The following is a 27,935-nucleotide window of genomic DNA, read 5'->3' as shown; positions in this document are numbered from 1 at the left end:
AAGCACACCCTTGACTGATTGGGTTATGGGGGCTTTCACGTTATATCTACAAATTCAATCCCATGTGCAGTCTCTCTTACCAGCCCACTGTCTCAGGATACGAGAAGAGGAAAATGGAAATATAATGTTTACCTTTGGCTTCTACTGAAGAGAGTGAAGCCTGAACAACTTCATCAGCTATAAGTGCTGCCACCACTTCTGGCTTCAGTTCTTGGGTTGAGATAAATGCCTGGGCTTTTTTATATCGATCAGGCTGTTGAGATGACAATACTTCTCGCAGAACAGTATCAGAATCTTGGGTTGATATATCATTGAAAGAACAACCAAGCTCCTTTTGTGTAATAAGTAAAACATGTGATTAAGGCTTATTATGCACTCATGTATAATGCGAAATTGACCATTCATAAAATAAGAAACTAAAATTATAAAATAAAATAGATAATGTGAGAAAATGATATACTTTTACTGTAAATTATTGCCATGATACCTTGATGCACCCTCATATAATTTCCTCAAATAACATTCATGAGTACAGGTACAATAGACCAACTTGCCTCTCTCTGCTGGAGGAATCAACAATTATCTATCTTATACCATCCGCAGTTTGACAAGTCTTGAATCTCACTCTGGAATTTATACCTTCCCTTTCTCTTCTACACACAATTGCCCAATGATCCAAACCCCTCTGGCTGTATAACAATTGGTAACTTCTTTCCTGGTTTGTTCGTCTCCCATTTGTCTTCTGCTCCACTCCCACTAGAGATTGTTTTTATTCAATGAATCGCTCATGATACACTTTCTACTCCAGTGCTCCATAACCCCTTTCATGGAAGAACAAACGTGGTCTCGTGTAATTGCACAAGAGACAGACAGACTATTGTAAACCCTGGTAGTAATTTGTTACCTAAACCCTGACCCATTGTACAAGTATCAGTACTTTAAAAATGTAAATACAAAAACAAAAGAATCTCACAAACAGAATTATTATCAGAATAGCAGTGAACTACACAAATTGAAATGCATTTGTATTGGACAATATAGCCAATAGGATTTCCATTTATTGTAAATATCCACAGACTCAAATGCATTCAGCACAGAAGGAGGCCATTCATCCCTCCATGATGCTCAAATATCTCATTACATTAATCCCATTTCCACAGGTTTGGTTCATTGTTCCACAGGCTAAGACAGCCCAAGTTAATATATAAACAGTTTAAATAATACAAAAGTTTCTAACTCAACCACACCTTAAGGTAGCAAATTCCAAACTCCCACCACCCAGTGGGTGGAATAGTTCTTGTCAACTCTCCCTGGTTATTGACTCCTTACTAATGGAAAAAGTGCCTTCCTATCCAACTTATTTAAGTCCCTCAATCTTATACAACTCTCAGGAGCCCCCTCAAACTTTATCAGAGTCAGAATTAGGTGTTGGAATGTACTTCCTGCAACATGATGGAGGCAGCTTCAATTGAGGCATTCAAGAGGACATTAAATGACATTTTTTGTACAGAAATAATGTGCAAGGTGTTTGGAATAAGCAGGGTTTGACAGTGGATAATAATGCTCATCTGAAGAGCTGGTGCAGACACAATGGGCTGAATTGCCTCCTTCAGTGATTTAACATTTCTGTAAATCTGAATTGTGAAACATGGTCAGTAAACAGCAACAAGCATTTAAATTGTGAACAAGGTTGTTAGAGAATATAATTCCACCTTAAAAATCATCTCCTTTATTCTAGGCATTTTATGCGCACTAATAGACAACTTCTTTACTGTGTTGGCTCATTTTTAGTTGCATTTGATCATTATTAACTGGTCCCTATCACAAGTTATATTGAGGAGAGGTTAATGCCATACCTTTGAGAGTTGATACAAGCTAAGAACCTGACGACAATAACCTTTTCCATGGTAGCACTCATTTGTGAGGATTTGAAGATCCTTAACGACCTGGTCTTTAACACGGTCTTCTTCAGAATACTGACCAAATGATGAGATTACACTGCTCACTGAAGGAGGCAAAAAAAATTGATTGCAAATGTACAGGCAGCATGGAAACAAATTGCCAATTTGCCTCGAATTCTGTGAAATCAAACACTTACATCTCAGTCAGTTAACAGTTTAGAATTAGAGATGTAACTTGGACAAACTAAAAACCAAAAATGGAGGTACCGAAAGCAACATGCGCATGCATACCAGTCTAACAGTTTACATGAACAATAATCTTCTGCAGAAAGAGATTGTTGGAAGGAATGCTTGGTTTCTCATTCCCATATAACGTCTTAACCCAAACCTTGAAAACAAGTCTTATTCATCCCGTCTTGGTATGTAACATTTTCTACAACAAAACATAACAAGATATAAAAGTTTTTTTCTCTGGCAGGTTTGGTTGTTAATCAAGATAAGCCCTGTGTTATTGTGGTTGGAGTTTTAGAGAACAAAGCACCGGTCTTGCACTCTGAGGTCCCAGAAGGCAGCATTTTTTCAGAATGCAACCAGGACTCTTCATGGTTACAGTTTCCAACACTCCCTTTGGCTATCCATAAAACTATACGCTCAGTGATTATCATTAGTAGCCAGCTGACTACTTGAAAATTACATCATGGAGAGATGCTGAGCAGTATTACCCAATGAATCACTGAATTGCCTGCTGATTTTCAACCTCTGTATTGCATTGGGAATAAACTAATAAACGATTTAATACCTCTCAATCTAAGTTAATATTTCCTTTTCTACCTTAGTTTATTATCTACATAAAACCATACCATTTTAAAAGGCCTCTTAGGGTGACAATAAACACACTGTACATCTGCATCCATTAACAATAAATAAATTTCATTAAGTCAAAGACATACGCCTTTGGTTACTGAATGCTTTATGAAATAGACAAACCTATAAATGAAATATAATGTATTTAAGATAATGTGCATATAAGTAGGAGCACTCTGACTTTGTTTTGTCTTTTACTTTCACTTACTTCTGTCTTATTACTTCAAGATCTGGCTGCTCCAATATCTTCAGCTAAAATGGATACCCAGGTTTAACTCTCACCACCTCCTATTTTCCACTGGCAATTCAAATCCCTGTGTGACCTTGCTCCCTCCTTACCTCTGCAATCTGCTTCAGCCCACAACTCTCCAAAATATGTATTTACCTCTAATTCTGGTCTCTTGTGCATCCCCAGTTTTAACTGCTCCAATGTTGGTGGCAATGCCTTCAATTGCTTAGGCCCCCAAGCTCTGAAGTATCCCTTATATCCCTTAAAATTTGTCTTTAATACACTCCTTAAAGCTTACCTCTCTAACCAAGCATCCAGACAGCTAACCTAACATTTCCTTTTTTCCATTTCAGTGAGAGCCTTTGTTCATCAGACTCCTCTGAAGTCTCTTGGAAATTTTCAGATTAAAAAGGCGCTACATAAATTATAATTTGCTGTGACTGCATTGCACACCCAGACCAAGATAACTAATCAAAATCCCAGTGCTTCGTGGTATAGCACTTTAACCTATTGCACCGTTGGGTTACCACTGCATACTCTCAGTCCATTTGATCGTTTATTAATGAGATGACAATTTCTTTGTCAGAACATAGAATACTCCAGTGGAAAAAGCATTAGAAGTGAAGTAAGAATGTTGTTTCGTGCAATTACACAGAGACAGACAGACTATTGTAAGCCCTGGTAGTAATTAGTCACCTAGATTCCATAAACTATTATAAAAATTCTCCATAGAGCCAGTGCTGACAGAATGGGCTAAAAGACATCATTTGTATTGCAAGTTTCTATGATTCTATTTCAAAAAGTATAAATAAACCAACTTACAACTTGGAATTCTTTTTCGATGGAAGCCTATCTCTCCATTAAAAGATGATCCTGCAGTCAAAATGATCTGCATTGAAGGATGAAAATCTACTGTTTGCAGTTCTCCTGAAGCCATGGCTCTGCAGTGGAGAACTAGAGATGTGTCTTGGTTGTAAAATTCAAAATACCTACAAACTCTACTGGCTTCATGAACACAGCCTCCATCTAACAACTCGCCAATCAAAATATTAAGAGCGTCTCTTTCTGCTGCGTCCAGTGCACAATTGGAAGCCATGTCCTTGTTGGGAAACCCTTCAAGCCTGAGATACTTTGGAGAGTTCAGAGCAGGCAGTTTTGAGAATAAGAATTCTTTGGTGGCACCATCAAAAGTTATTTCACCACACACTGACAGCTGCCAGGCAAATCTTGAATTTGTGGACATTAGCAAGGTCTGCTGACTTATGCGACACAGCCAAATCCTCTTCTCCAATTCTTCCAACTGATCCAGGTTTGGAGGATTACTCTGTGACAGCCAATGGCCTGCCATTGTCAGCAGGAGACATCTTTCCTGAATGTTCAGGGACTGGTCTTTGAAAGATGAAGGCAGTTGAGATTTAATTACTGGCATCTCATTGACCTGGGCCAGAAAGAATTCAGAAGCAACTACACTGGATATCAAATAATCTTTGAAACAATCATGGCATTTCTTCCAAAAATTTATCCTGGTCTCCTTCCTTTGCCATTGACCACATTGCTTCAAATTTTGAAGCTCCTGAGTTACCTGTAAGAGAAAAGGAAATTAAATACTGGAGACATGTGTAAGATATTGCAATTATTGGTTTGAGTTCAGATACAAATCCTTTTTTTATGGTGCTCCCATCTCAGTTTTTATATCTTACCATGCCAAGGATCAATCACAGACAAAGATTGACAAGCAACCCATCGCAGTCCTCTGGCAAAACGTACATTCAAATGATCAGGCTATTATTGTTTTGGTTTCCCACACAGTAGTTTCTGGATTTCATGTTGCATTTTCCTTTGAGCAATGGATTGAAGAATGGTGATTTCACCATTGTAAGCAATCCAGAGCCAACAATTCCATAGAACCTCCAAATCAAGCAAATGTTATGCCACACATAATTTGATGACACAAACAGAGTGTGCATCACTTCTCAAATTAAAAACTTGTCCTTGAACATTCAATTTGGATTTAATCTGAAAAAAAGCTTCATTTCTTCAACTCCCAGTCATTCCTGACTTTGCTAAAGAAAAAATAAGTGCAGTAGTATTACCATATTTAAGTCTTTTTTTTATTTTAAAGTTTTGATCCACAGGTAAATATTTCAGAAATACAAAATATTACCTCATGGACCACTAAGTGATCAACCGGAAGCTGGGCAAGGTCAGCCACCTGTCTAGCTAAAGCAAAAAGTCCCTTCTTCTGCAGTTGGTCCAGAATTTGTCCACATATGTTCTGCAAAGTGCCTGTGCTGCAGTCAACGAGGAGGGAAGGATCAATAGAGATCGAGGTGTCTTGCAGGAGCTGACTGAGTCTGCTGAGTTTTCGGAAATCTAGCCCTAATGAAAAAGAACGCAAATATTTATTGATACACTAGAACGTGTAAACGTTATATTACGATATACACTTTTGTGCAATATTTACTTTATTCTGGAAACATGAAATAAAGAAAATATTGTGGAAATAATGTGTCATTTTTAGTTTCAAAACTAAAAAAAAATGCAATTTTTCATAACAGAAAATATTTTCAAAATCACATTCCTCTCAACAAAATAGAAGTAATTTTGTACCCTTGGTTTGGACAACCAATATAATTGACTTAATTTCATTTCATTTTAATTTCTCCCCATCCATTTTCTTCTTGGTTATTAATTTCATCATGAGAAAGGTGATGATGTTGTAGATTTTGGTAACTTGTGGCAAGAGCATCGATTGACAGACCTGATTTTGCAGCAACCCCATCTCACTGACCGACCAGTCGGATGCACTCCAAATCATAATTACCAGCCTTGAGAGTATCGGCACCAAGACTGGTCCAAACATCAGCCACAAGGTGTCCAAGACGATGAAGACAGACAGCTACAATGCTTGTTCATCAGTCAACAGAGTATTGAGTACATCAACACTTCCCCTCCCAAAAGGAGGGATATCAGGCTGGGAGCTGTAGAGATTGACATCTGCACATCAGTAAAGCAGCAGTGGTCTTTCTGTGGCCGCACAAGGCGTGGGTATCCACACTATCAACAAAGCCATAAGCTTGTGTGTCTGCATGCCTGTTGCCATACCAACTGAAACCTAGATCATTGACACATGGAAGAGAGCAGAAAAGCTGTTATGCCAATTGGATATTTTCACCTGCAAAGCCTGTACAAGATCCTGAGTATCTTATGGAAAGACAATATCACCAATGAGGAAATGCTACACAAGACTGATCAGATGCACCTGTGGTGTACTTCACTGATGTTAGTTTGTCACATTGTGTCTCCCCCAGACATAGGCTGAACCACAGCAGTAGTAGAAAGACACCAACAGGTGGAAAAAGATAACTGTACCAGCCAAAGACAACTTGCAAAAGTACATTTAAGGAGGACCTGTGAGAGCCAGAGATTATTTGAGCTGGAGCAAAACAAATCTCAAAGAGCTGAGGGGTGGTGCTCATTGACTTCATTTCTCACAGACAAAGAAAGAAACAGTAATAAAATGCATTGTAGCACCATAAAATGACATCAATAGGAGTGATTTAGCAGACGCAGGGATTGAATATGACTTAAGTGGGAACATAAAGCAAATTGAAGCCTCAAAGGAATATGTCAGAGAACCTTGCTAGTTCTAAATTCAAGCCAGGTAGCTCCCAACAGCTGTGGAAAAAGAGTGTCTATGGGAATATAGGAGACAAAAGTTACAAAGGAGCGAGAGCGAGGATGAAAAGCAAAAGTCATCTGTTTGTTACTCAGCAAGTTGTACCGTAACATATAATGCATCATTATATCAGGAAAGGCCAAGGTCAGAAAAACAGAGACGCAGCTGAAATAAAGTATTGTTTCAGTAGTCTTTTGCTCCAACTAGTTGCAAAAAGGCTAATCTGACAATCTTGTTCAGCCACAATCAGTTAGAAAGAAATCAGAACATGTTTTGTCAATTTTTCAGGCCTAAATCTGATGTAGCACAACTATGCTCCATATATGACAGTAGCATAGCTTCTATCTTGTTAGATAAAGTGCCTACTCAAGTTAGAAATACAATAAAACATCTTTCCCAGCTGCAGGACAACTTAGTGCCATAACCACGCAATCTCAGCCAGGTTTTCATTTGTTTTTGTAGTAGCCTAAGTAGCAGCCCTTCAAAGACACCCACAGGGTAGGCTGAGAAAGGATCAGACGTAAGTCTGTAAATCCTACTGGACGGTCCAGTCAGATGTGCACTCCCTAGATCAACATTACAACTCCAGGTAGCTGCCACCACCAATCACCACAGGCCCGTTCAGACTGTCAGCACTCGGGTTATGCCTGAAAATGGGTGCAAATTACTTTTTCGGGTCCATTTCCGTTATTCAAGCAGAAACATTCTGCCGACAATATATCAGGATCTCCCGCAGACAAAAGTATTCAATTAATAATGGGTCTCTACAATGTAATTAGCTCCGTACACTGATTATCTGATTTGACCATGCAGGAACAATTATGCAATATACCATTGAGTTACAGATACTAACTTCAACAGTCAATCCTGAGGTCTTAGTAAACAATTTCTGCATAGGTTTGGTTTTAGTTAACTAGTCAAAGAGTACAGCACTTGAGATCATCAGGAAGTTCAACATTAAAACATCTTTCCCTCATAAATTCACTGTGAAAGGTTTGTCTGGATGACATGTTTATCATTCAATATAAACCCAGCTTGCAGATTATGTTCTTCTATAAATAAGCATTTTAATGTTATGCAGCCCCCCAGATCTATTTAGTAATACCCCAATTGTCAAAGAGAGAGGTTTCAGTAAGCTATTACCTTCCTGTATGATTCATAGCATATGGAAAATTGTTTCCATACAGTTGAATTTTTGGTTTATCCTGTGTGAAATTCATTTCCCTACCTAAGAATGAAAGCTTTTTACAATTAATGCAAACCACATGGCAATCCCTTCCCCCCTACCACTTTAGAAATCGAGGAGCAGTGGGAAGATTCCATGAGCCTGCATTTTTTAAACTGACACCAGATTCTATTCACCAGCAATACTGAAGTTATCTAAGAGTTATTCACTTTGACCTTAACCCTTGTACCTTGTTATTAGTAAAAAGATCTCAAAAAGTGGCAGTCAGCAACAAGGTAGCTACAGACCCAGCACAAGACAATAATAAAAAAAGAATTCTGCTCCTTAGTATGAATAAAAGGGAGGCAGTAGCTAACACACCTGAAGATTCTATCTCATTTAGAGATTTGAGTAGCATCACAAACTGAACGAGCAAACTACCTAGAAACTCCACAATATCCTAAAATTTGGTTAAAACATGGATAGGAAATATTCACAAACATGCAGATTGCACAATCTTCTGATAGGTCTCCCCCTTCCCCTCCTAACCCAATCAAAATTTGCGTGAGTTGAAGAGTTTCATGTGAAAGGAAAGTTGGAAATTTTAAATTAAGATTAATTTACACCTGTCAATTTGCCTGAAGTCACCCCATCTGTGAACAGGAGTTTCTTGCAAACTGTCAAAAGCACATACAAAACCACACACATATCTAGGGTTCATACACAGCAGTGTTCAATCAGCAACAGGCTGTGGATGTCATGTCTGCTTTCATGGCAGGATCTGGTTCCTACACGATTCAAACCCAAACCTGGAGTTCCAGTGGAGTACATAGGGGTGGATATTTAATCGGTGGATCTGACTGTCAGTCAACAATGCAACAAGTATGGGCAGAATAACAATCTCTCGGACGAACAGGGAACCTCCTCAAAATGCCATAATGTTCCTGTCCATCTCATTCCACTAAATTTTGTTCCAATTCTTACTGCAAGTCTTCAACATCCTCATGCTTCAATGATTAAAACTCAACCAACAGCACTAAAGCAGACTATCTGGTCATCACCTCATTACTGTCACGGTTCCTACATTGCAACATCCGAACAAGAAACAAGAGAAGGCCTTTCAGCGCTTCAAGCTGATAACAATTGTGGCTGATCAGATTTAAATGTCAGCTCTATATTGCTGCATACCCATGATAATCTCACAACCCTTTAATAATCAAGAATCGCTCTACCTCTGACTACAAAATATTTAAAGATTCTGCATAAACTGCCTTTTGAGGAAGGCAACAGTGACCACACTTCAACCGCACTTTGTGGCTCTGAAGTGTTTAAGGGTGCCCTGAGGTTGGGTAAAGTACAAACAAGTGCAAAATCTTTATTAACTTTACCAAAATCTTCACTTATTTTCAGGGTACAGTCCACATCAGCCAGTATCTGCAGTAGCTTTCCAAGTTCATACTGTGTTGGACATTGTTGTATCATCAGCTTCAGAAGTAAATCAGCTTGTGATTCCATCCATTGGATTGGGATGTCAGTACTTGTTGAATCTTCTGCCTTCAACTGTGACAAAGAAAGAAGTATTTGTTAAGAATTATGGAACAACCATTTTAAGGCATGCAGAATAACTTTGATTTACAAAGGTAACCTATTTTGGAAGACAGATTTATAGAATTGTTACAGTATGGAAGGCAGCCATTCAGCTTATTGTGTCCACAAGGACTCTCCCATCTCACTTAATGCTAGCCTCCCCTCTTCTCCCAGTAATCCTGCACAATGCCTTAATAGTTATGTACAGTACTTCAAAAGGAACTTCATCACATTGGCAGAATATGATGAGTGGAAACCCACGGGGCTGTGTTTTGGGTATCAATTTTTTACAATTTACCGTAATTATTTAAATGAGAAGAGTAAAGGCTTGGTAGCTAAATTTGCAGGTGACATCAGGATAGGTGGGAAAGTATGTTATGAAGAAGATAAGGAGGTTACAGAGGGATGCAGATAGTCTTTTCAATATGGAAAAAGGTCCTTCAGCCATTGTGTGCAAGATAAATTGGGTGTGTGGGCAAAATAGCCCCACAACAGATTTAGCTTGGCATGCAGCGTTTCATGCTATGAAGATATGAAAGCTGCACCTTGTACAGGTAGACTATCCTTTATCCAAACAGCCAAAATCCGAAAAGATCAGAAATCCCAAGGTTATTTTTTGTGAAGATTTTGCTCATTAGCAAGGTTGTTTGGCGTGTAAACAGTTAAGATTAGAGTGGTGCTGGAAAAGCACAGCAGGTCAGGCAGCATCCGAAGAGCAGGAAAACCGACATTTTGGGCAAAAGCCCTTCATCAGGAATTAAGGGAGGAGCCTCCGGGTGGAGGGATAAATGGGAGGGGGGTGGGGCTGGGGAGAAGGTAGTTAAGATTACAATAGGTGGATGGAGGTGGGGATGAAGGTGATAGGTCAGAGGGGAAGGTGGAGCGGATACGTGGGAAGGAAGGTTGACAGGTGAGACAGGTCATGAGGATGGTGCTGAGTTGGAAGGTTAGAACTGTGGTAAGGGGGGGGAAAGAGAGGGGAAATGAGGAAACTGGTGAAGTCCTCAGTGATGCCCTGGGGTTGAAGTGTTCCGAGGCGGAAGATGAGGCATTCTTCCTCCAAAAGTCGAGTGGTGGTGGCGGAGGCCCAGGACCTCCATGTCCTCGGCAGAGTGGGAAGGGAGTTGAAATGTTCAGCCACAGGGCAGTGGGGTTGATTGGTGTGGTTGTCCCAGAGATGATCCCTAAAGCACTCTGCGAGAAGGCATCCAGTCTCCCCACTGTAAAGGGGACAGCACTAGGAGCAACGGATATAGTAAATTACATTGGTGCAAGTGCAGGTGAAACTTTGATGGATGTGGATGACTCCTTTGGGGCCTTGGATGGAGGTGAGGGAGGGGTGTGGGCGCAGGTTTTGCAATTCCTGCGGTGGCATGGGAAGGTACCAGGAGGGGAGGGTGGTCTGCTCGGGACCAGGTAGTCATGGAGGGAAATGGTCTTTGCAGAAAGGAGTGGGGAGGGAAATAGATCCCTCGTGGTGGAGTCCATTTGGAGGTGGCGAAAATGTCGACAGATGATACGGTTTATGCAGAGGTTGGTAAGGTGGAAGGTGAAGACCAGTGGTTGGGGGGGGGGGGGGGGGGCGGGCGGGGGGGGGGAAGAGGGGGAAGAGAAAAGAGAGAGAGGGGGTTATGTCCTTGTTGCAGCTGGAGGGGTGGGGTTTGAGGGCAGAGGTGCAAGACATGGAGAAACCCACCAACTCCCACAGATACCTGGATTACGCCTCTTCCAACCTTACCTCCTGCAAAAATGCTATCCTGTATTCCCAATTCGTCCGCCTCCACTGTATCTGCTCCCAGGAGGACCAGTTACACCACAGAACATACCAGATGGCCTCCTCCTTTAAAGACTATAATTTCCCTTCACACATGGTTGAAGATACCCTCCAACACATTTCATCCACATCCCGCAACTCCGTCCTCAAACCCCACCCCTCCAACTGCAACAAGAACAGAACCCCCCTGGTCCTCACCTTCCACCTTACCAACCTCCATATAAATCACATCCGCCAACATTTCTGCCACCTCCAAACGGACCGCACCACCAGGGATCTATTTCCCTCCCCACCCCTTTCCGCAAAGACAGTTTCCTCAGTGACTACCTGGTCAGGTCCACGCACCCCCCACCCCCACAACCCACCCTGTGCCATCTCACACAGCACTTTAGGGAACATCAACCCCACCGCCAAGTACCAACCAGCCTGTTCTTTCTTAGAAGTCTGCTCCTCAATTAAGATTTTTAAAAATTTCATCATTAGGCTGTCACTTATTCTGAAAATCGAAATATTCCAAATTCCGAAAAACAGCTGGTCTCGAGCATTTCAGATAAAGGATCGTCTACCTATACTGCTGAAAGGGATTCAGCAATGTAAACACTGGAAGCACAAAGCACAGTGGAAGCAGATAGATACTTCCATGCTAAAAATGTCAATCACATGGACTAATGCAGCCTTGATACTACTAAACACCTTGAGTGGATGCAGTAGCAACAACTTTTCAGCCGAGTAGGGAGTATTCCAGCACATTCCCAACTTAAACATTATAAATGATGAAATAATTTTGATTCCTTAAAGTACCCAATTTATATTCTTCCCCCAATATTGTTGATTTAGTTTTATTTCCTGGTTGATCGTCACCTTTATGTCATTGATGTTAGACGACAAGGGGACACAACCTCAATGCAAGAGGTTGATTATTTAGGACTGAGAAATGGAGAAATTTCTTTACCCAGAGGGTTGTGAACCTTTGGATGACACTAGTCCAAAGGCTTGTGGTGCTCCATCATTCAGTGTTTTCAAAAGCACGGACTGACAGATTGCTAGATTTCATGATTCAAGGGAAATGGGGAACATATTGGAAAGTTGAGGTAGGAGAACAGCAAACCATGATTTAGCAGAGCAGGCTCAAGATTCTGTATGTGCGCTCTCGTTTTTAATGATAGCTCTGCAGATGGAAGTTGAGGGAGGTAGCAAGGTTATTATGAGTTGGTGACATCTTTTAACTTGCTGCCAGTACCACTTGCACTTTTGGAAAGTCTGGGATACACGCACAGAATTTTACAGTGAGGAGAGCTCAAAAGAAGACATTTCACCAGCTGTAGGGCAGCGTATTGCCGATACTTCTGTATTTTAAGCAGAAACAGTTCATGAAATAACCTGAATCTCTGAAATGAGAACGCAGCGTCTACAAAGATATTGCTCCAGCCATCTTTACACAATACTGTCTCACACACCATTTACAGAAGTTTATCTTGGGAAGCAACCAGAGGTGAGGACCACATCACAGATGGCATTCAGCTTGGGGATTTTATGATCAGCGCAAGGAGAGGTCAGCCAAATCAAGAATCTAGCCATATTTCTTTAGAAGTGCCTCAGAATGCTATTCTGAAGCTCCCATTTTAAAAATAGTGACATTTGGATGTTAAAGAAAGCACCCCATCATATTTCACCTCCCAACTTTAATATCCAATACCAAGTATTCAGCTAGTAAGACTGTGCATAATTGATGGCCATGTGTAGTCCATTGCATCACTGATAATCTACTTGCCAACATATTAATTGAGATGCAAATAGTGTAAATGATTTGCTCTGTACAAAACTTGCCAAAAATTCCTGGCTGGCAAATAATTTTCATGACCAATAGTGTGTTGAATTTAATCATACAACTGTCTTTTTTTGGTAAGTCTGAAAGCCTTTTTATGGCAAAAATACTGTCAATAAATTCTTCACACGTCTTGTAAGGTACAACAAAAAGGTCATAGCTGTGTGAAAGCAAGAAAAATCTATTTTAAATCAATTGTCAAACACAGAAATGCATGCCATGGGAATTCTGTATTGTGTTTAGTGGGAAATAGGCACAAAGCCATCTATGACATTGAATTTCAGGAATCATTCTTTTGCCTGTTTGGACTGCATTACAATTCCCAACCTGTTCCAACTCATTCTACCTTCCAAAAAATACACAATAGCAACAATTATTACCCTCAATTCCTTCACAAGTTTTGTAACAAGCATCTTATTTCTGGCAACATCGTTCAATATTAATAATTCTAAAAAATAAATTGCAAATACCACAAGACGGTTCACAAAAGCAAAATGTTTGACAGAATGAAGAAGATTTTTAAATGTTTACGATCCCTCCTAAAGAGTCTGGCAGTTATTTTTAAAACATTTCACAGCTCAGGTTAAGGACCATATCTTTCAGTTCAGACCAGTCAATTTTATTGCCAGATCAATTCCAGAAGTGAGGTTGCAAGAGTGAAGAAATATTAAAGCGCTCATTTTTGTATGGATCTCCTAGGAAGATTAAGACACAGACGTGAGATTTTGAGATGAAGTGTTTATAATGTACAACTGTTCCCTGTCATCATAAAATGCACACATACAATGAAGTTTCGTGATATTTGGCTGTTACAGTTAGTAATGTAAGTGACAGTATACTGGTGTATAAATAAGGTTTAATAGTAGAACATAGTCTTGTGCCCATTATTCTCCATGCACTTTTTCCCCATAATTATTTTACTAATCTGCAGTCTCTGCCAGTAAAGTCTGTGCTCAACTGCAAATCAGAATAATGACTGGGTAAAGCTCATTTACCCAGAGTTACCATCCATTGCATAACTAAATTTTCAATAAATTTCCTTTTAATTTTAAGGGACAGCTAATCAGAGGGTGACAAGAAGAGACATATTCAGGATCATTCATTGACATTTACATCACTAACTTGCTATAAGTTATGGGAAAAGTTTTCGGAAAGTACAATCCATAGTTTTATTTGGTGCCAAGCTAACACAACTATCAAACATCAGTCCAGTTTTAAACAAATATATACAAGGAGGATTGTAGAATCAAGGATGTTCACACCTCAAAGACTGAGGAAACTTAACCTGTAAGTATTATTATTTTCTCATTTGGTAACACAAACTCTGGCATTGCTTAAAAATGACATTTTGTGGACGCTTTTCATCTTGTGTCATCAGGACAGTTTGCATGAAATGCCAAAATACAGCAAAACAATATTTGTACTGTATGATACACAGTGCTATTAGGTTGGCTTATGAATCTGTTATTAACATACATAGATTCCAGCACTTGCAAATGCCCCACACTAAGCCAGACTGATATTCCCAAATTAGCGTGTAGGTTTGCTCGCTGAGCTGTAGGTTTGATATCCAGACTTTTCATTACCTGGCTAGGTAACATCATCAGTGGTGACCTCTAAGTGAAGCGAAGCTGTTGTCTCCTGCTTTCTATTTATATCTTTCTCCTGGATGGGGTTCCTGGGGTTTGTGGTGAGGTCATTTCCTGTTCATTTTCTGAGGTGTTGATAGATGGCATCTAGATCTATGTCTTTGTTTATGGCATTGTGGTTGGAGTGCCAGGCCTGTAAGAATTCTCTGGCAAGTCTTTGCTTAGCCTGTCCCAAGATAGATGTGTTGTCCCAGTCGAAATGGTGGTTTTTTTTCATCTATGTGTAGGGCTACGAGGGAGAGAGGGTCGTGTCTTTTTGTGGCGAGCTGGTGTTCATGTATCCTGGTGGCTAACTTTCTTCCTGTTTGTCCTACGTAGTGCTTGTGGCAGTCCTTGCATGGAATTTTGTAGATGACGTTGGTTTTGTCCATGGGTTCTACTGGGTCTTTTTAAGTTTGTTAGTTTTTGTTTGAGTGTGTTGGTGGGTTTGTGCAAGACTAGGATTCCGAGGGGTCTTAGTAGTCTGGCTGTCATTTCTGAAACTTCTTTGATGTATGGTAAGGTATTTAGGGTTTCTGGCTGTGTTTGGTCTGCTTGTCGTGGTTTGTTCTTGAGGAATCTGTGCACTGGGTTCTTTGAGTATCTGTTCTTCTTGAACATGTCGTATAGGTGGTTCTTCTCTGTTTTTTGAAGTTCATCTGTGCTGTAATGTGTGGTGGCTCATTGGAATAGTGCTCTGATACAGCTTTGTTTGTGTGTGTTGGGATGGTTGCTGGTGTAGTTAAGTATTTGGTCAGTGTTTGTCGGTTTTCTGTATACGCAGGTTTGCAATTCTCTCTTGTCCTTTCTTTCTACTGTGACGTCCAGGAATGCGAGTTTGTTGTCAGTTTCTTCCTCCTTGGTGAACTTTATGCCTGTGAGGGTGTTGTTGATGATATTAAATGTCTCCTCTATCTTGTTTCGTTTTGTGATGACAAAGGTGTCATCTATGTAGCGAACCCACCTATACGACATGTTCAAGAAGAACAGATACTCAAAGAACCCAGTGCACAGATTCCTCAAGAACAAACCACGACAAGCAGACCAAACACAGCCAGAAACCCTAAATACCTTACCATACATCAAAGAAGTTTCAGAAATGACAGCCAGACTACTAAGACCCCTCGGAATCCTAGTTGCACACAAACCCACCAACACACTCAAACAAAAACTAAAACTTAAAAAGACCCAGTAGAACCCATGGACAAAACCAACGTCATCTACAAAATTCCATGCAAGGACTGCCACAAGCACTACGTAGGACAAACAGGAAGAAAGTTAGCCACCAGGATACATGAACACCAGCTAGCCACAAAAAGACACGACCCTCTCTCCCTCGTAGCCCTACACATGGATGAAAAAAAAACCACCATTTCGACTGGGACAACACATTTATCCTGGGACAGGCTAAGCAAAGACATGCCAGAGAATTCTTACAGGCCTGGCACTCCAACCACAATGCCATAAACAAAGACATAGATCTAGATGCCATCTATCAACACCTCAGAAAATGAACAGGAAATGACCTCACCACAAACCCCAGGAACCCCATCCAGGAGAAAGATATAAATAGAAAGCAGGAGACAACAGCTTCACTTCACTTAGAGGTCGCCATTGATGATGTTATCTAGCCAGGTAATGAAATGTCTGGATATCAAACCTACAGCTCAGCGAGCAAACCTACACCCTAAATCTCAACCTGAGCTACAAACCTTGCAGTTCCCAAATTAGTCATCAGTATAGTTCTTCACATACTCAGGATTATCTGGAAAATGTCAATCAATCGCAGAGTCACATCTAGTCTTGGTAACTATGTAATGAGTTTTGCTGGTTTGGTATGGTATTATTAGACAGGGCCTTACTCTTTGTAGACACACACAGGCATATAACACCTGCTTCAGTTTAACAAAATAGGTGGCAGTCATTTTCTGGTTTGGTTCTCAGAGCAATGCCTGAACCAATTAGAGCCAACAAACTTTACAAATATTAAAACAAAGATTGGCATTTGACTATCAGTCACCATTGTCATGAAACATGCACAATGCCTCCAACAGCGTTCTCCTGCCAACCAATCAGCACTCTCCTCTCATACATTATATATGCCATTTTCCTTTTCAGTTGTTATTTCTTCCAAATTGTCCTAAGGAGTCCCAGACAAAGTGTATTATTTTATCAGCAATACCCAAGTGTCAAGTCAGAAGTGCAAAATAATGGGTAGCCTAGATGTTCTATTCTGGAATTTTAGCAACATGGACTCTTTTCTCAAGAGTTGGTTATGATGTGTTTAGCTCACTGTTGGACTCACAACTCAAGATTGAAACTACAATACTAAGTTGAGCAATTGCAAAGGTGACTTGAACAAAATATTCCGAAAGGAAAACAATGCTAAGGTTTGCTTTATATTTGTAAAATTACTCGTAGTGCCAACATTGTTGATTTTTATCTTGGTCACTTGGGAAATGAATATACGTTGGGCAGCCCGCTGGATCCTGCAGAAAATTACAATAGCACAAAAGATAACTGTTCATTATGGGGCACACTGCCTCATTCAGGTTACAAACTAAGTTTCAGTTTACCAAGCCAGTTTCCTCTGCTGTGGGCACATACTAAATGGTAGGAGACAGATTGATTTGTTACAATTCCAAATCACACTGAACAGATTCTTAGGCTGTAATTGTTTCAGTTTTCCATGAATAAAAAATGTCTTCTTGCTATTTTGAGAGATTTTAATTGTGCAGCATCACTTCTGGGCAGCGTAGGAAGACATGACAGGGTGGAGGAAAGATTCACAAAAATAGTTCCAAGGTTGGGGAATTTCAAACATGTGGATAGATTGGAGAAGCTGGTGCCTTTCTCCTTAGGAAAGTGAAAAGGAGACTCGATAGAGGTTTTCAAAAGCACAAGGAGTCTTGACAGAATGGATAAGGAAAAACTGCTCTTGTTAGCAGAAGGGTTGAGAACTACAGAACACCAACTTAAGATGATTGGGAAAAGCAGTTACAGAGGAAAAGTTTCTTTAAAAAAAAAGGTGGTTAGAATCTACAAAAATCTTTCGCAGAGCCATGACAGCAGATGCAAATCGAAGCTTTCAAAAGACAACTGCCAAATTATCTGTAGTGAAAGAAATTGCTGGTCAACAAGGAAAACAAAAATCAAAGCAATGGCAGAAATTAGATGTCATTATAGTCAGAATGGATCAAATAGAATGGTTTCTGCAAAAAATGGACCATGATTCAATACTTCTAAAAACTTGATTCATGACGTCAACAGGCAATGCCCAAAAATGTTCACTCTCAAAATCATTGTAGCGTACACTCTATACTGTTCCCAACTCAATGCAGATCAGCTAGCTCAGAAGATGAAAAATTACACACTCACAGTCAGTAAGCATTTCTGGAATTCCTGAAGTTTCAACTTTGATTCTTGATAATTCTTGTGTTCTGTGCACAATTCATACATCTCTAACATGTAGACCCACGGACAGTGCTTTCAAAAATAAAAAAAACACATGATATAGGAAAGAACAGGCCATTGGTTATTGTCAAAAGAAAAGTCACAAAAGTGACCGTTGTTTCAATTACAAAAAAAAGAATCTTATTTTGACACAAAGATACAGATTCCTTCAATATTAACACTAATATTTCTGGAATGACCATTCTGTAAAAAGCAGTCTGCAAAGGCACACAGTCAGCACTTAGGGAAACAATCTGTTAATCCTTTACTATGGTTATTTACTGAGGGAGCAACGTTTCCATGGAAATCTGCTTTTTAAATTTTGTCCTTGGACTTTCAACATTCTCTATTTGCATGATGGATTCCTGGTTTGGTCAGGGTACTGTCTTCAACAATGCTATATCACACCACAACTGTTAGCCTTAATATCAGAGCTCTGATTTGGTATGGTACGCACGCACAGACTTGAAGGAGTAGCAACTCATTCAAGCCAACCCAAATTTCAGGGGTAATTTAAACCATATTGCCCAGCTGGAAATCTATAATATAGTGCATCTCAAAGTTATTGGAATATGGAAAAGCAGTACACCGGAATCCAAAATTTCACTCTTGCTGTTGGTCAGACTGTTCTGCTGGAATCATAATACCAATTAACATTGGGAATCCTGGCACATTTTTACGCTCCCTACATCTGGGAAGGTGAAGTCTGTAGCAACCAAACTGCTGTCATGGCTGAAATTCGTCAGTTTTGATGACAAACCAAGAACATTGGACCTTTGGCAGTGAGTTGGCTCACAAGGGAGCCTAGTTTTGCTCTCTCATGGTTTATTCATTTGTGCCAAACTGTTCTATCACTCGCTAAAAAGTCAAAATGCAGCATTAAATTAAGAAAACCATGCACTACCTTCTGAAAAAGCTGAAATCCTCGAACAAGTTGTTTACTTTTTCTTCTTTCCAGTAACACTTTCCACATCAGCGAAAGATCATGGAGATTCCATTCATGATATTCTATTGAATCATTAATATGTTTTGTCGCTTCAGAGACAATTGCATCATCTGATGTCATAATAATCCAAACACAAAGACACTGAAGGACATCAGTTTCCTATGAATGGAAAAGACGAGCAATTACCACAACACCACAGCAATGAACTCATAAATAGGGGAATAGGCTAAAGCCACCATATCTAAATTGCTCGTCTCCAAAAAGTCTTTCCTCTTGCTACTTCCAAGTTTGTTTTAAAAAGATCTATGCTTGCATTATCTAATCTTTATTTCCAAACTCTTACAGTTTCGCCATTGGTGGTCTGCAACTTGGTCTTTTTTAATTACCTTAAACTAGCTTTACTTTTAAATTAAATTCAGAAAATAATATAGTAGCAGACATTAAAAGTTCAGGAGTTTTTTTTTGCTTTTGAGAACATTCCACTTCTATTGTCTGTACTACTCTAGATTCAATTCTGAGTCAATACTAAAACTAATACTTTATTCATTAACTGATTTATTGAGCCTGTCACAATGGAAACCTGACTATATATAATGATGAATCATAGACACGATAATTTCATTATAAGACGAATGTCCCAGTTAGATCCAGTCCTGAGTAGTTGTTACCATTTTAAACAGTTTTGTGCATAGATTTGACTTGAGAACAAGGTCAGAGAATTAACTGCATACCATATGCGGTTACATTCATTCAGACAATAAATCTTCAGTCAAGAAACATGCAGATATATTCAATGTTAAATGACAGCCTGTCACCTTGAAGAAATTTCAGATTATTTATATTACAATATTTCTATTAGCTATACAGTTCTCAAGGGCTTAAATCCAGGAATGTCAATTAGACTCAGTTGAAACCTCTGTCATGATGGTATTCTCACACACAACATCAGTTTTGAGACAATGAGGCCTGGTAATGCATTAACAAAAGGAAAGTGGATGTGATTTTCAAATGATTTCATCCCACTGGAAGTAAAGCTGCTGGGGAAGAACAAAGTAGGAAAGCTGTAGGTGGATTTAATTACAATCCTGAGGAATACTCCTGTATATGCCATACAGCGAGAGGTCAATCTTTTCGACTACAGTATTATAGGTCAAAGAGTCAGTAGTAATCTACACTGCAAATCAGATGGGGTTTAAAAATATCCTTTCAGTTTAACAAAAATTAGTTTCAAAAGATTTACTAATTGAGACCAGCCTAACAGGGATGATGCAATGCACTTTGTTATTTTCTACCTTACAAGAATGAGTAAGTAATAGATTGAAATTCACATTAAACTACTTTCTGTTCATCATATTCAAAATAAAATCTGTTTATTATCAGCGATAAATTCAATGGTTCATCAATCTGTCGTCTTGAAGGAAGGAGAATTGCCCTGGGATTGTGGATGCAGTTGAGATTACAGTGAACAGCTCACACATTAAAAGGAGGTGCAACACCTGGTTCATGTTAGTATATAACTATATATTGAACAATAGAGGTAAAACTTACTTAAAAAGACCCACAGAGAATATCTAGTGCAGACAAAATCTTCAACATATGGTTTAAATAATTTCAGTCATCTGGTATTGTCTCATTTTACATTCAGTTCATTGTAATGTACAATTCTGGGGCATAATGCAACTTTGAAAAATGAATGATAAATTTTACAGTTACAACTTGAAAATAAACTGATCATATTTGAGGGAAATTACAATGTAAATCTCTGAATCAAGGAACCTTTGGTCCTACACAACTGCAACTAAATGGTTCTCTCAAAGGGTAAAAATATAATAGAAAGACACAGCCCGATTTTGTCAAGTACTTTCACAGAGGAGGTATACTTCCTGGACAAACCCAAGAAGGAAATACTTTTTAAAATCCCCTTTCTGCCCATTTAATTCATCTACTTCTCCCACTCTTCAGTGGGTGGTGACAATTATTGAATTTCACACTTCGGCCATTAACACGAAATTTAAAACAAAAGGAATGCTAGACTTCATTCACTGGTATTTAGACATTATAACATTGATCTTAATTTTAAAAAACACTTCATGATTGCAACACACTTTGGAATGCTTCATAGTCATAAAGGTGATAGAAATAAAGACTTGTATTTGTCTAAGACTATAGGAAAAACAAAGCAAATTATAAAGAAAATGGAACCCACTTTTTGTCAATCATTTTGTTAGAATGGTTTCAAACCTCCAATCAGATGACATGGGACCAACTGCAGCATACAACAGAAACTCAACCAAGCTACTAAAATAAATAGTGCATTGAAGTCTATATCCAAACTCTGTAGGAACTTATACAGAAGAAACTACCAAAGACACATTCATAAAATTATTTCACTATGCAATACATGTTTTGTTCTTACATTCACTCATTGTTGTTTTTAATTAACTTAAATTTCAGAATTATCAATGAGGGATTACAATGCCTCTGATTTTGAATACAATTATTTTGAAATTAAGAACTTTATTGATCTCCAGAATTAAACCATTCAAATTACTAATCAATGATAGCTGGCAGAAGAGCACCAAAATATGAAACACTGGTCAATTTGGATCGCACACAGGAATTGAATTTAATGCTCTCCTATGGTGATCCTGAGGTGGTGGTGGTGGTGGCGGTAGTGGTAGGTTGGCAGGAGAGGACTGCTGCGAGCCTTCCATCAGCCTTTACTGCCAACATCCTGTCCATTCCAGTGGGGCACCTACCCCGTTAAGTTCCTACTCCATCCCTTACCTGTGGCCTGGGTTCCTTGGCAATCTTGGGTCTCATGTAGGTGTATACTAATGGCAGACACTACATGTTAGCAGCACTACCAAATATCAAGCAGCAGCTTGCTTGTGATTCACTGACAGTACTTGGGGGAGAGTTCTACCGTAGGACAGTTGATCAAAAGGAAAAGTCAGGCCCTGTGCAGTCGGCAAATCATCAAACAGACCTTCCTGAAAAGATGTGACAAAGGGCTCTCACCAGTTCTCCACTTTCATTAAATTCTATCTCGATTTCCCAGAGTGGGCTTAAATGTACGGGTGACTCTCAACAGCCCTCTCCTTCCTGATGCCTTGTCCTTCAATCAGCCACTGAGCATCCTTGAATTAGTGTCCCCCTATCTTCTTCAGGGAGCACACAAAGCATGCCACAGGCTTTCTGGGCCTCCCGTATGGCAATTCTTGTGCCTGCCGCTGGATAATTATTAGTTGTAACGTGGTGAGGCCTTTATGTAGGAATTAATCGCCTACTTTAGAGCCACAATTCGTGATGGGATGGGAAAGCCACTGAACCAGCATGGGCTTTAACTCCATTATGCTGCCCCTGCTAATTCACTATGTGATGATACCATGATACAATATTTTGTCCTTATTTATTTGAAGAGAGCTCTTGAGTTATTGATGATGAGCTATCTGGTCCAACTCAATAAAAGTAAATAGCCTGACAGGCTTTGGAACTTTTCTTTAGACTAGAACAACAAAAGCAGCATGAATGTGGGGAGTTAGGCTCCTACAGAACCAGGGGTTGTTTAGTCTTCAGCAGTTGCTGGGTGTTTTGAAGCTGGTTATCAAAGCTGCTACATCTCTGTCACAGCTAAGAGCTTGGGTTCTCTCTACTGCCAGAATCACATGAGACAATCTGTTTTACTGAATTTGCCTTTGCCAAGGGTGTGTTTATGAAATGTTACTATATTGAAACAGTTGTTTTTAAGTAGTTAAATAAGTTATTATTCTGTTAAGTTTTCCAAGAGTTAAAGCTACACCAATTCTCCTTTGTTTTGTTCGTATTTTAACTAGAAGTATAACATATGTTTTGCTTAAGTCGGAGTCATGTAACCAATTGAATTACATCTGGAACACAGCATCTTACATTTGTCTTTAAAAAAAGATAAAAGCTACAATCTAGACTATCTCCTTGATATATCTGCAAGGGTTTGATCTAGTACATAACAAGTGGAACCCTCAATTGGTAGTCTTTCAGGAAAATGCTGGAGAGGGAAAAAGAGACATTTTGAAAGCTCACTTAGAATCCTAAAAAAAGCTATCAATTCCATTGTGCTGGTGCTAGTCCTGCAATACAGTTTAGACCATGGTACTAGCACTCTTCCATTGTGGGCTTTTCTTAGCCCAACTTTTGTTTATCTGAAATTTCATTTGCTGGTTGCCGGTTGCTGGAATTTGCATTACACAGAAGTATGTACAGCTAAACTCTTGTCCACAATTATTGTCAATTAAGTTCTCTTTCTGCAGGGCTGTTTGGTCTTAACAATATTAGAACCTAGATGTAGTTTGAAGTTTATAGTGCAGAACAGCACAAACAATCGATGGGAAGTTTGTGACAAGTCAGCAAGTAATTATTATACCAAACTGACATGAATTGGAGAAATGGACCAATGAGCAAGATTTAGTTTTCTTGATGTTAGAACAATCAAATCAAAAACAAGTTAGAACACTTCATAATAAAAAGCCAAGGCTTTGGCAAGAAAACAAAAATTTACGCAATTAGTAAGCAACACTTCAGATAAACAAAAACTTGGCAAAAGAAAGCCCACAGTGAAATGAGTACAATTATCATTCTTTTAAACAAAAAGGTACTGAAATCGTATTACTAAATTTACTTCTTTGCTCCAATTTCAGGGCTACTACTAGTACAATGGAATTGGCGTCTTCCTGAGCTTTTTTTGAGATTCTAGTTAAAGAAATTCATTTCTAGCCTAGCCAATATTTATAATTAAATTCCTTCGCAAAACAAAGCCAGCTACACACTTCACACGTAACACATTTCACATCTACATTAAGATTATATCATGTGTAGTGAATCTGAGAACATTATATTCGAACACTTTGCTATCATCCATCATATTCATCACAATGGGACAGACCATTCACAGTTACTGGTATATTTTGGTACTTATGCCTCACACTAACCCATTCCCAGTGTATTCCATCTCACCTGAGCAGCATACAATTTTATTTTCTCCTCCTCCTTTAATGCTTATTCAGTTTCCCCCTAAAAACACATATGGTCTTTACCTTGACTGCTGTGGATAGTGGGAAATTCCAAATTCTCACCATTCCTTGGGCGAAAGTGTCTTTGCTGAATTCCTGACAGGATTTATTGGCAACACTTTTATAACCATGATCCCTTTTTCTGTGTTCAGCCTACACAGAGTCCTCACCTGAAAACATGCAGCCAAAACACTCAACACGGGGGCACTGTGCCGCACCGCCTCACTCAACAGATAACGCCAAGGTTTTGGCTTCTCCTGGCACCAATACAGAACTTGAAAAAGATCCACTGGAGATTCATCCCTCTTGTTGGTTTCTTCCTTCGTTACAGAACAAATTACTGTCTTTTCTTGTGCAACAAACTGCAAGTTCTGAAAAGCTAGTGTCAGGTGATCTTGAAGAGCAGGACTGAAGTCTTTCAATAGTGCCTTCACCTATCAAAAAGAATCAGATGGCAACATAAGGACATACTGTTATGAAAACAGTAACATAGATAGCTGGACTGCTCACTAACAATTCAAGGTGCTTAAAGCAATTTAATGTCTGTAATGAAAATTACGTGAGGACCAATGTATAATGAAACAAACAGACCTCAATTTTCTTCTGACAAAAATAAGACCAGAAGTTATATTTCTGGCATGCAAATGAGATTAATCTGGTGTCTGTCACATGGGTATGGAAAATAATGCAGCATTTTATGAATGCTGAATGTATACCAGAACAAATTGTAAAATTCAAAAGAAAACTTAAATGAACTGTAGGAATCTAATCCCTATCATAAGAAAATGTACAGAGAATTTCTGCACAGAACGACAAGTCCACTTTACTTCTTACCAGCTTTTAACACATTAAAAAAAGTCCTATGAAAAGTATCAACTTTTATTGGGGAACAATTCCATAGGTATGGGGTGACCTTCAACACTTCATCCAGATATCCAGGCTTCACATTCAAGCATAACAAGTGGAATAGTAATTACTTGTATTGCCACCCAATTTGTCAGTTCATGGTCACCATTACCAATGCCAGCTTTTGATTCCAGATCTATTGAACTGAAATAATTTAAATTCCCCAGCCTATTGTTGCATGGTTTAAGGTGACATATCTGGATTATTAGTCCAAGTGCCTGGAAAGAAAAGTCCAGGAAAACAATTGCTCTGTTGTCATACTCATATCCTATGTCGTCTGAAGAGTCCTGGACACACTTGTTAGGTTCTTTCCCTGAGGTTTCACACACGAGACACAATGCGCACACACTAACTTCTGCAAACAGTTAAAGTTTATTAAAGCGTGTACAAGCTGGGTGACCCCCTTTGACCCTCTTCGGAGGCATGCCAAGTCGGGTCAAAGTGAGGGCCTGAATAAAGAAAACACATCCCTTTTATACAGGTCAGTTGGTCATGCTCACAGATACTCTGGCCATTCCCTCAGTCACATGCCACTCAAGACAACCCCCAGTCATTCCCTCACAGTCACGTTACCCCAGGTACAATGGTAGAATGAGATCATCCTCAGAGATAATGCAAATGTAAATGCCCTAATCCTGGGAATCATTATGCAGACGACTTCCTGACTCAGTGACTCCCCGAAACAATATAGGTGTCATATATCTAGTTACAGGGGATGGCTAGAAAGCATTTCTGAATGGAAGGGACAGAATGATAGTTTAATTTGATAATAGTAGGGGGAGTAGTAGCAAATGACTGTCCAAATGGAGTGGGGAGTCATCTATGACTGTTGCCCCCATCCACTTCCAGAATGTGGAGTCAATGCAGTTTAACCCTTTAACATCACATTAATGTCCAAAGAGATACTCCAATTTAATCTTTTAACATTACGCTCTAGAATAATGAAGAATGGCTGGCAATTTTATTAATTAAACAAAAAATCACAATCTCATTTATGATATTATCTGCAAAGATGCGTATAGATGTTTGAGGCAGTAGCATATACGAATGAAATTATCAGCATATATTTCAGAAATTTCAATTATCGCATCTTAACTTAAGAGACTCAGCAATTCCATCAAGGCAGTTGCTCTCCAAGGTTCTAGAAAATTTCACTGCCAATCAACTCCTGGCTTGTATATTAATTGTATATCTGCTTTAACTAGAACACAGTTATGGTTCCAGAAATTGCTTGTGTATCTAAATAAAGATATACTTGGAAGGGTTTTAGATTTAAAAGGTTATTTGGGCTAGTGAATGGGGACAAAGTGAAAGGAATCCTAAGCCTCTGACAGTGACACATTTCCATTAGTGAGTTAGACTCTTCAGAAAAAGGTAGCAAACTGGTGGCTACTTTTTCCAGAAGAATGAAAGGAGAAAAGAGGTGCAGACACCAAAAAAGCGAAAAAAAACCTTTCAAATCATTTAATTCAGGCAAAAGTAGACTGTAACAGAAGAACAAAAAAAAGTAAATAGTGATTAATTATTATGAACTTGTTACCTCATTGGGTTGGTAGTTGTGAAGCTGAGCAAAAATCACAAACTGCAGCCACGCATCCTCTCGGGCACACTCCTGGAGGTAAGCCAAGCTGACAGTAATGCCATGAAGCTTACAGAATTGTGCTACCAGTGACCACTCTTGACTGGCTTCAAAAGATGCCCTAAGAATAAATTTAACGTGATTACTAATCATGTGAAGCTGCACCCAAAATAAGAGAAGATACAAATCCTAGTAAATGTGGGGTTTTGTTTTGCCCCTTTACCTGCTTATATCTCTGTTTTTTAAGTTCTCCCAAGTGGCATTTTCTAAATGGGTCAGCAATTCCTCTGCTGCTGATCCATTAAATTCAATCAAGTTCTGAAGTTTTTCAGCTGGAAAAGACACAGAGGCAGAAGTCTTATTTTGACATGTGACACTATACTGACCAATGGACATGAACTTTGTTTCAACAATGAATTGTGAATTTTGAAAACAAACAAATAAAGATTGCAAGATGAGATAAAATAAAGTTCCAAAGGGCAAGATATTATGAAAGCGCCAAATTATTCAGGAGATATCCACAAGACCATAAAATTTAGGATCAGAATTAGGCTATTTGACCATTGAGTCTGCTCCCCCTTTCAATCATGGCTGATATGTCTCTCAACCCCCTTTTCCTGCCTTCTTCCCATAACCCTTGATGCCCTTTCTAATCGATAACCTGTCTGTTTAATTGACTTGGCCTCCACAGCCCTCTGCAGCCATGAATTCCACAGATTCACCATCCTCTGGCTGGAGAAATTCCTCCTCACCTCAGTTCTAAAGGATCACCCCTTCACTGTGCAGCTGCACCCTTCATCCCTCCTACTAATGGAAACATCTTCCCTGTGTCCACTCTGTCCAGACCTCTCATTATTCTGTAAATTTCAATGAGATTCCCCAACCACACCGTTAGATTTATCCACCTTCAAGACCTTTCAGCTTCCCCAGCAACTTCTCCTTCTTGACAGCCAACACATTCATCTCTGTCACCGTCTCTCTTGAAGTTCCGGTATGCTGCTGGTGTCTTCATTATGAAAACTGCTGCAACATACCTATTCAGCTCGCTGACCATTTCTTTGCTTCCCATCACTGCTTCACATCTCCAAGATGGCAGTAGTATGGTAGGGCTATGTGTGGGATCTTGCTCAGGGATCATCCACTCCCATCTGCTTTCTTTCTTTTTATCCTTTTTTACTTCTGCCCTTTCTCTTTCATTCTTTTCTTTTGTTTTTCTTTCCCTTGGCGGGGCTGGCTGGACGCATTGGCATGCCAGCAAAAGCATGCGCCGAGGGGTGGCAGCCTCCTGGTGGTCAGAGCTGGACGTTGCACCTCCGGCAATTGGAGGCAGCAGCAGCATGGACATCCTCAT

General features: G+C 39.4%; 1 protein-coding gene across 2 annotated transcripts in view; it reads right to left on the bottom strand.

Annotated features, from left to right (window-relative positions):
* The window catches only part of spg11 (SPG11 vesicle trafficking associated, spatacsin), a 142,768-nt gene that overhangs the window by 27,654 nt on the left and 87,179 nt on the right, over window positions 1-27,935 (bottom strand). For both annotated transcript variants that reach the window (XM_072565333.1, XM_072565332.1), the window contains exons 23-32: window positions 26,808-26,916; window positions 26,546-26,705; window positions 24,270-24,533; window positions 19,010-19,210; window positions 18,031-18,138; window positions 9,227-9,398; window positions 5,159-5,373; window positions 3,817-4,576; window positions 1,857-2,005; window positions 133-331 (exon numbers count right to left, since the gene is read on the bottom strand). In XM_072565333.1, coding sequence (XP_072421434.1) covers window positions 133-331; window positions 1,857-2,005; window positions 3,817-4,576; window positions 5,159-5,373; window positions 9,227-9,398; window positions 18,031-18,138; window positions 19,010-19,210; window positions 24,270-24,533; window positions 26,546-26,705; window positions 26,808-26,916 — 2,337 coding nt within the window. The remainder of the gene's footprint in view (window positions 1-132; window positions 332-1,856; window positions 2,006-3,816; window positions 4,577-5,158; window positions 5,374-9,226; window positions 9,399-18,030; window positions 18,139-19,009; window positions 19,211-24,269; window positions 24,534-26,545; window positions 26,706-26,807; window positions 26,917-27,935) is intronic.

Source organism: Chiloscyllium punctatum, chromosome 48 (assembly GCF_047496795.1).
Source record: "Chiloscyllium punctatum isolate Juve2018m chromosome 48, sChiPun1.3, whole genome shotgun sequence".
Lineage (NCBI taxonomy): Eukaryota > Metazoa > Chordata > Chondrichthyes > Orectolobiformes > Hemiscylliidae > Chiloscyllium > Chiloscyllium punctatum.
Note: the sequence above shows the minus strand (reverse complement) of the source record. Positions and strands in the feature narration are given on the sequence as shown.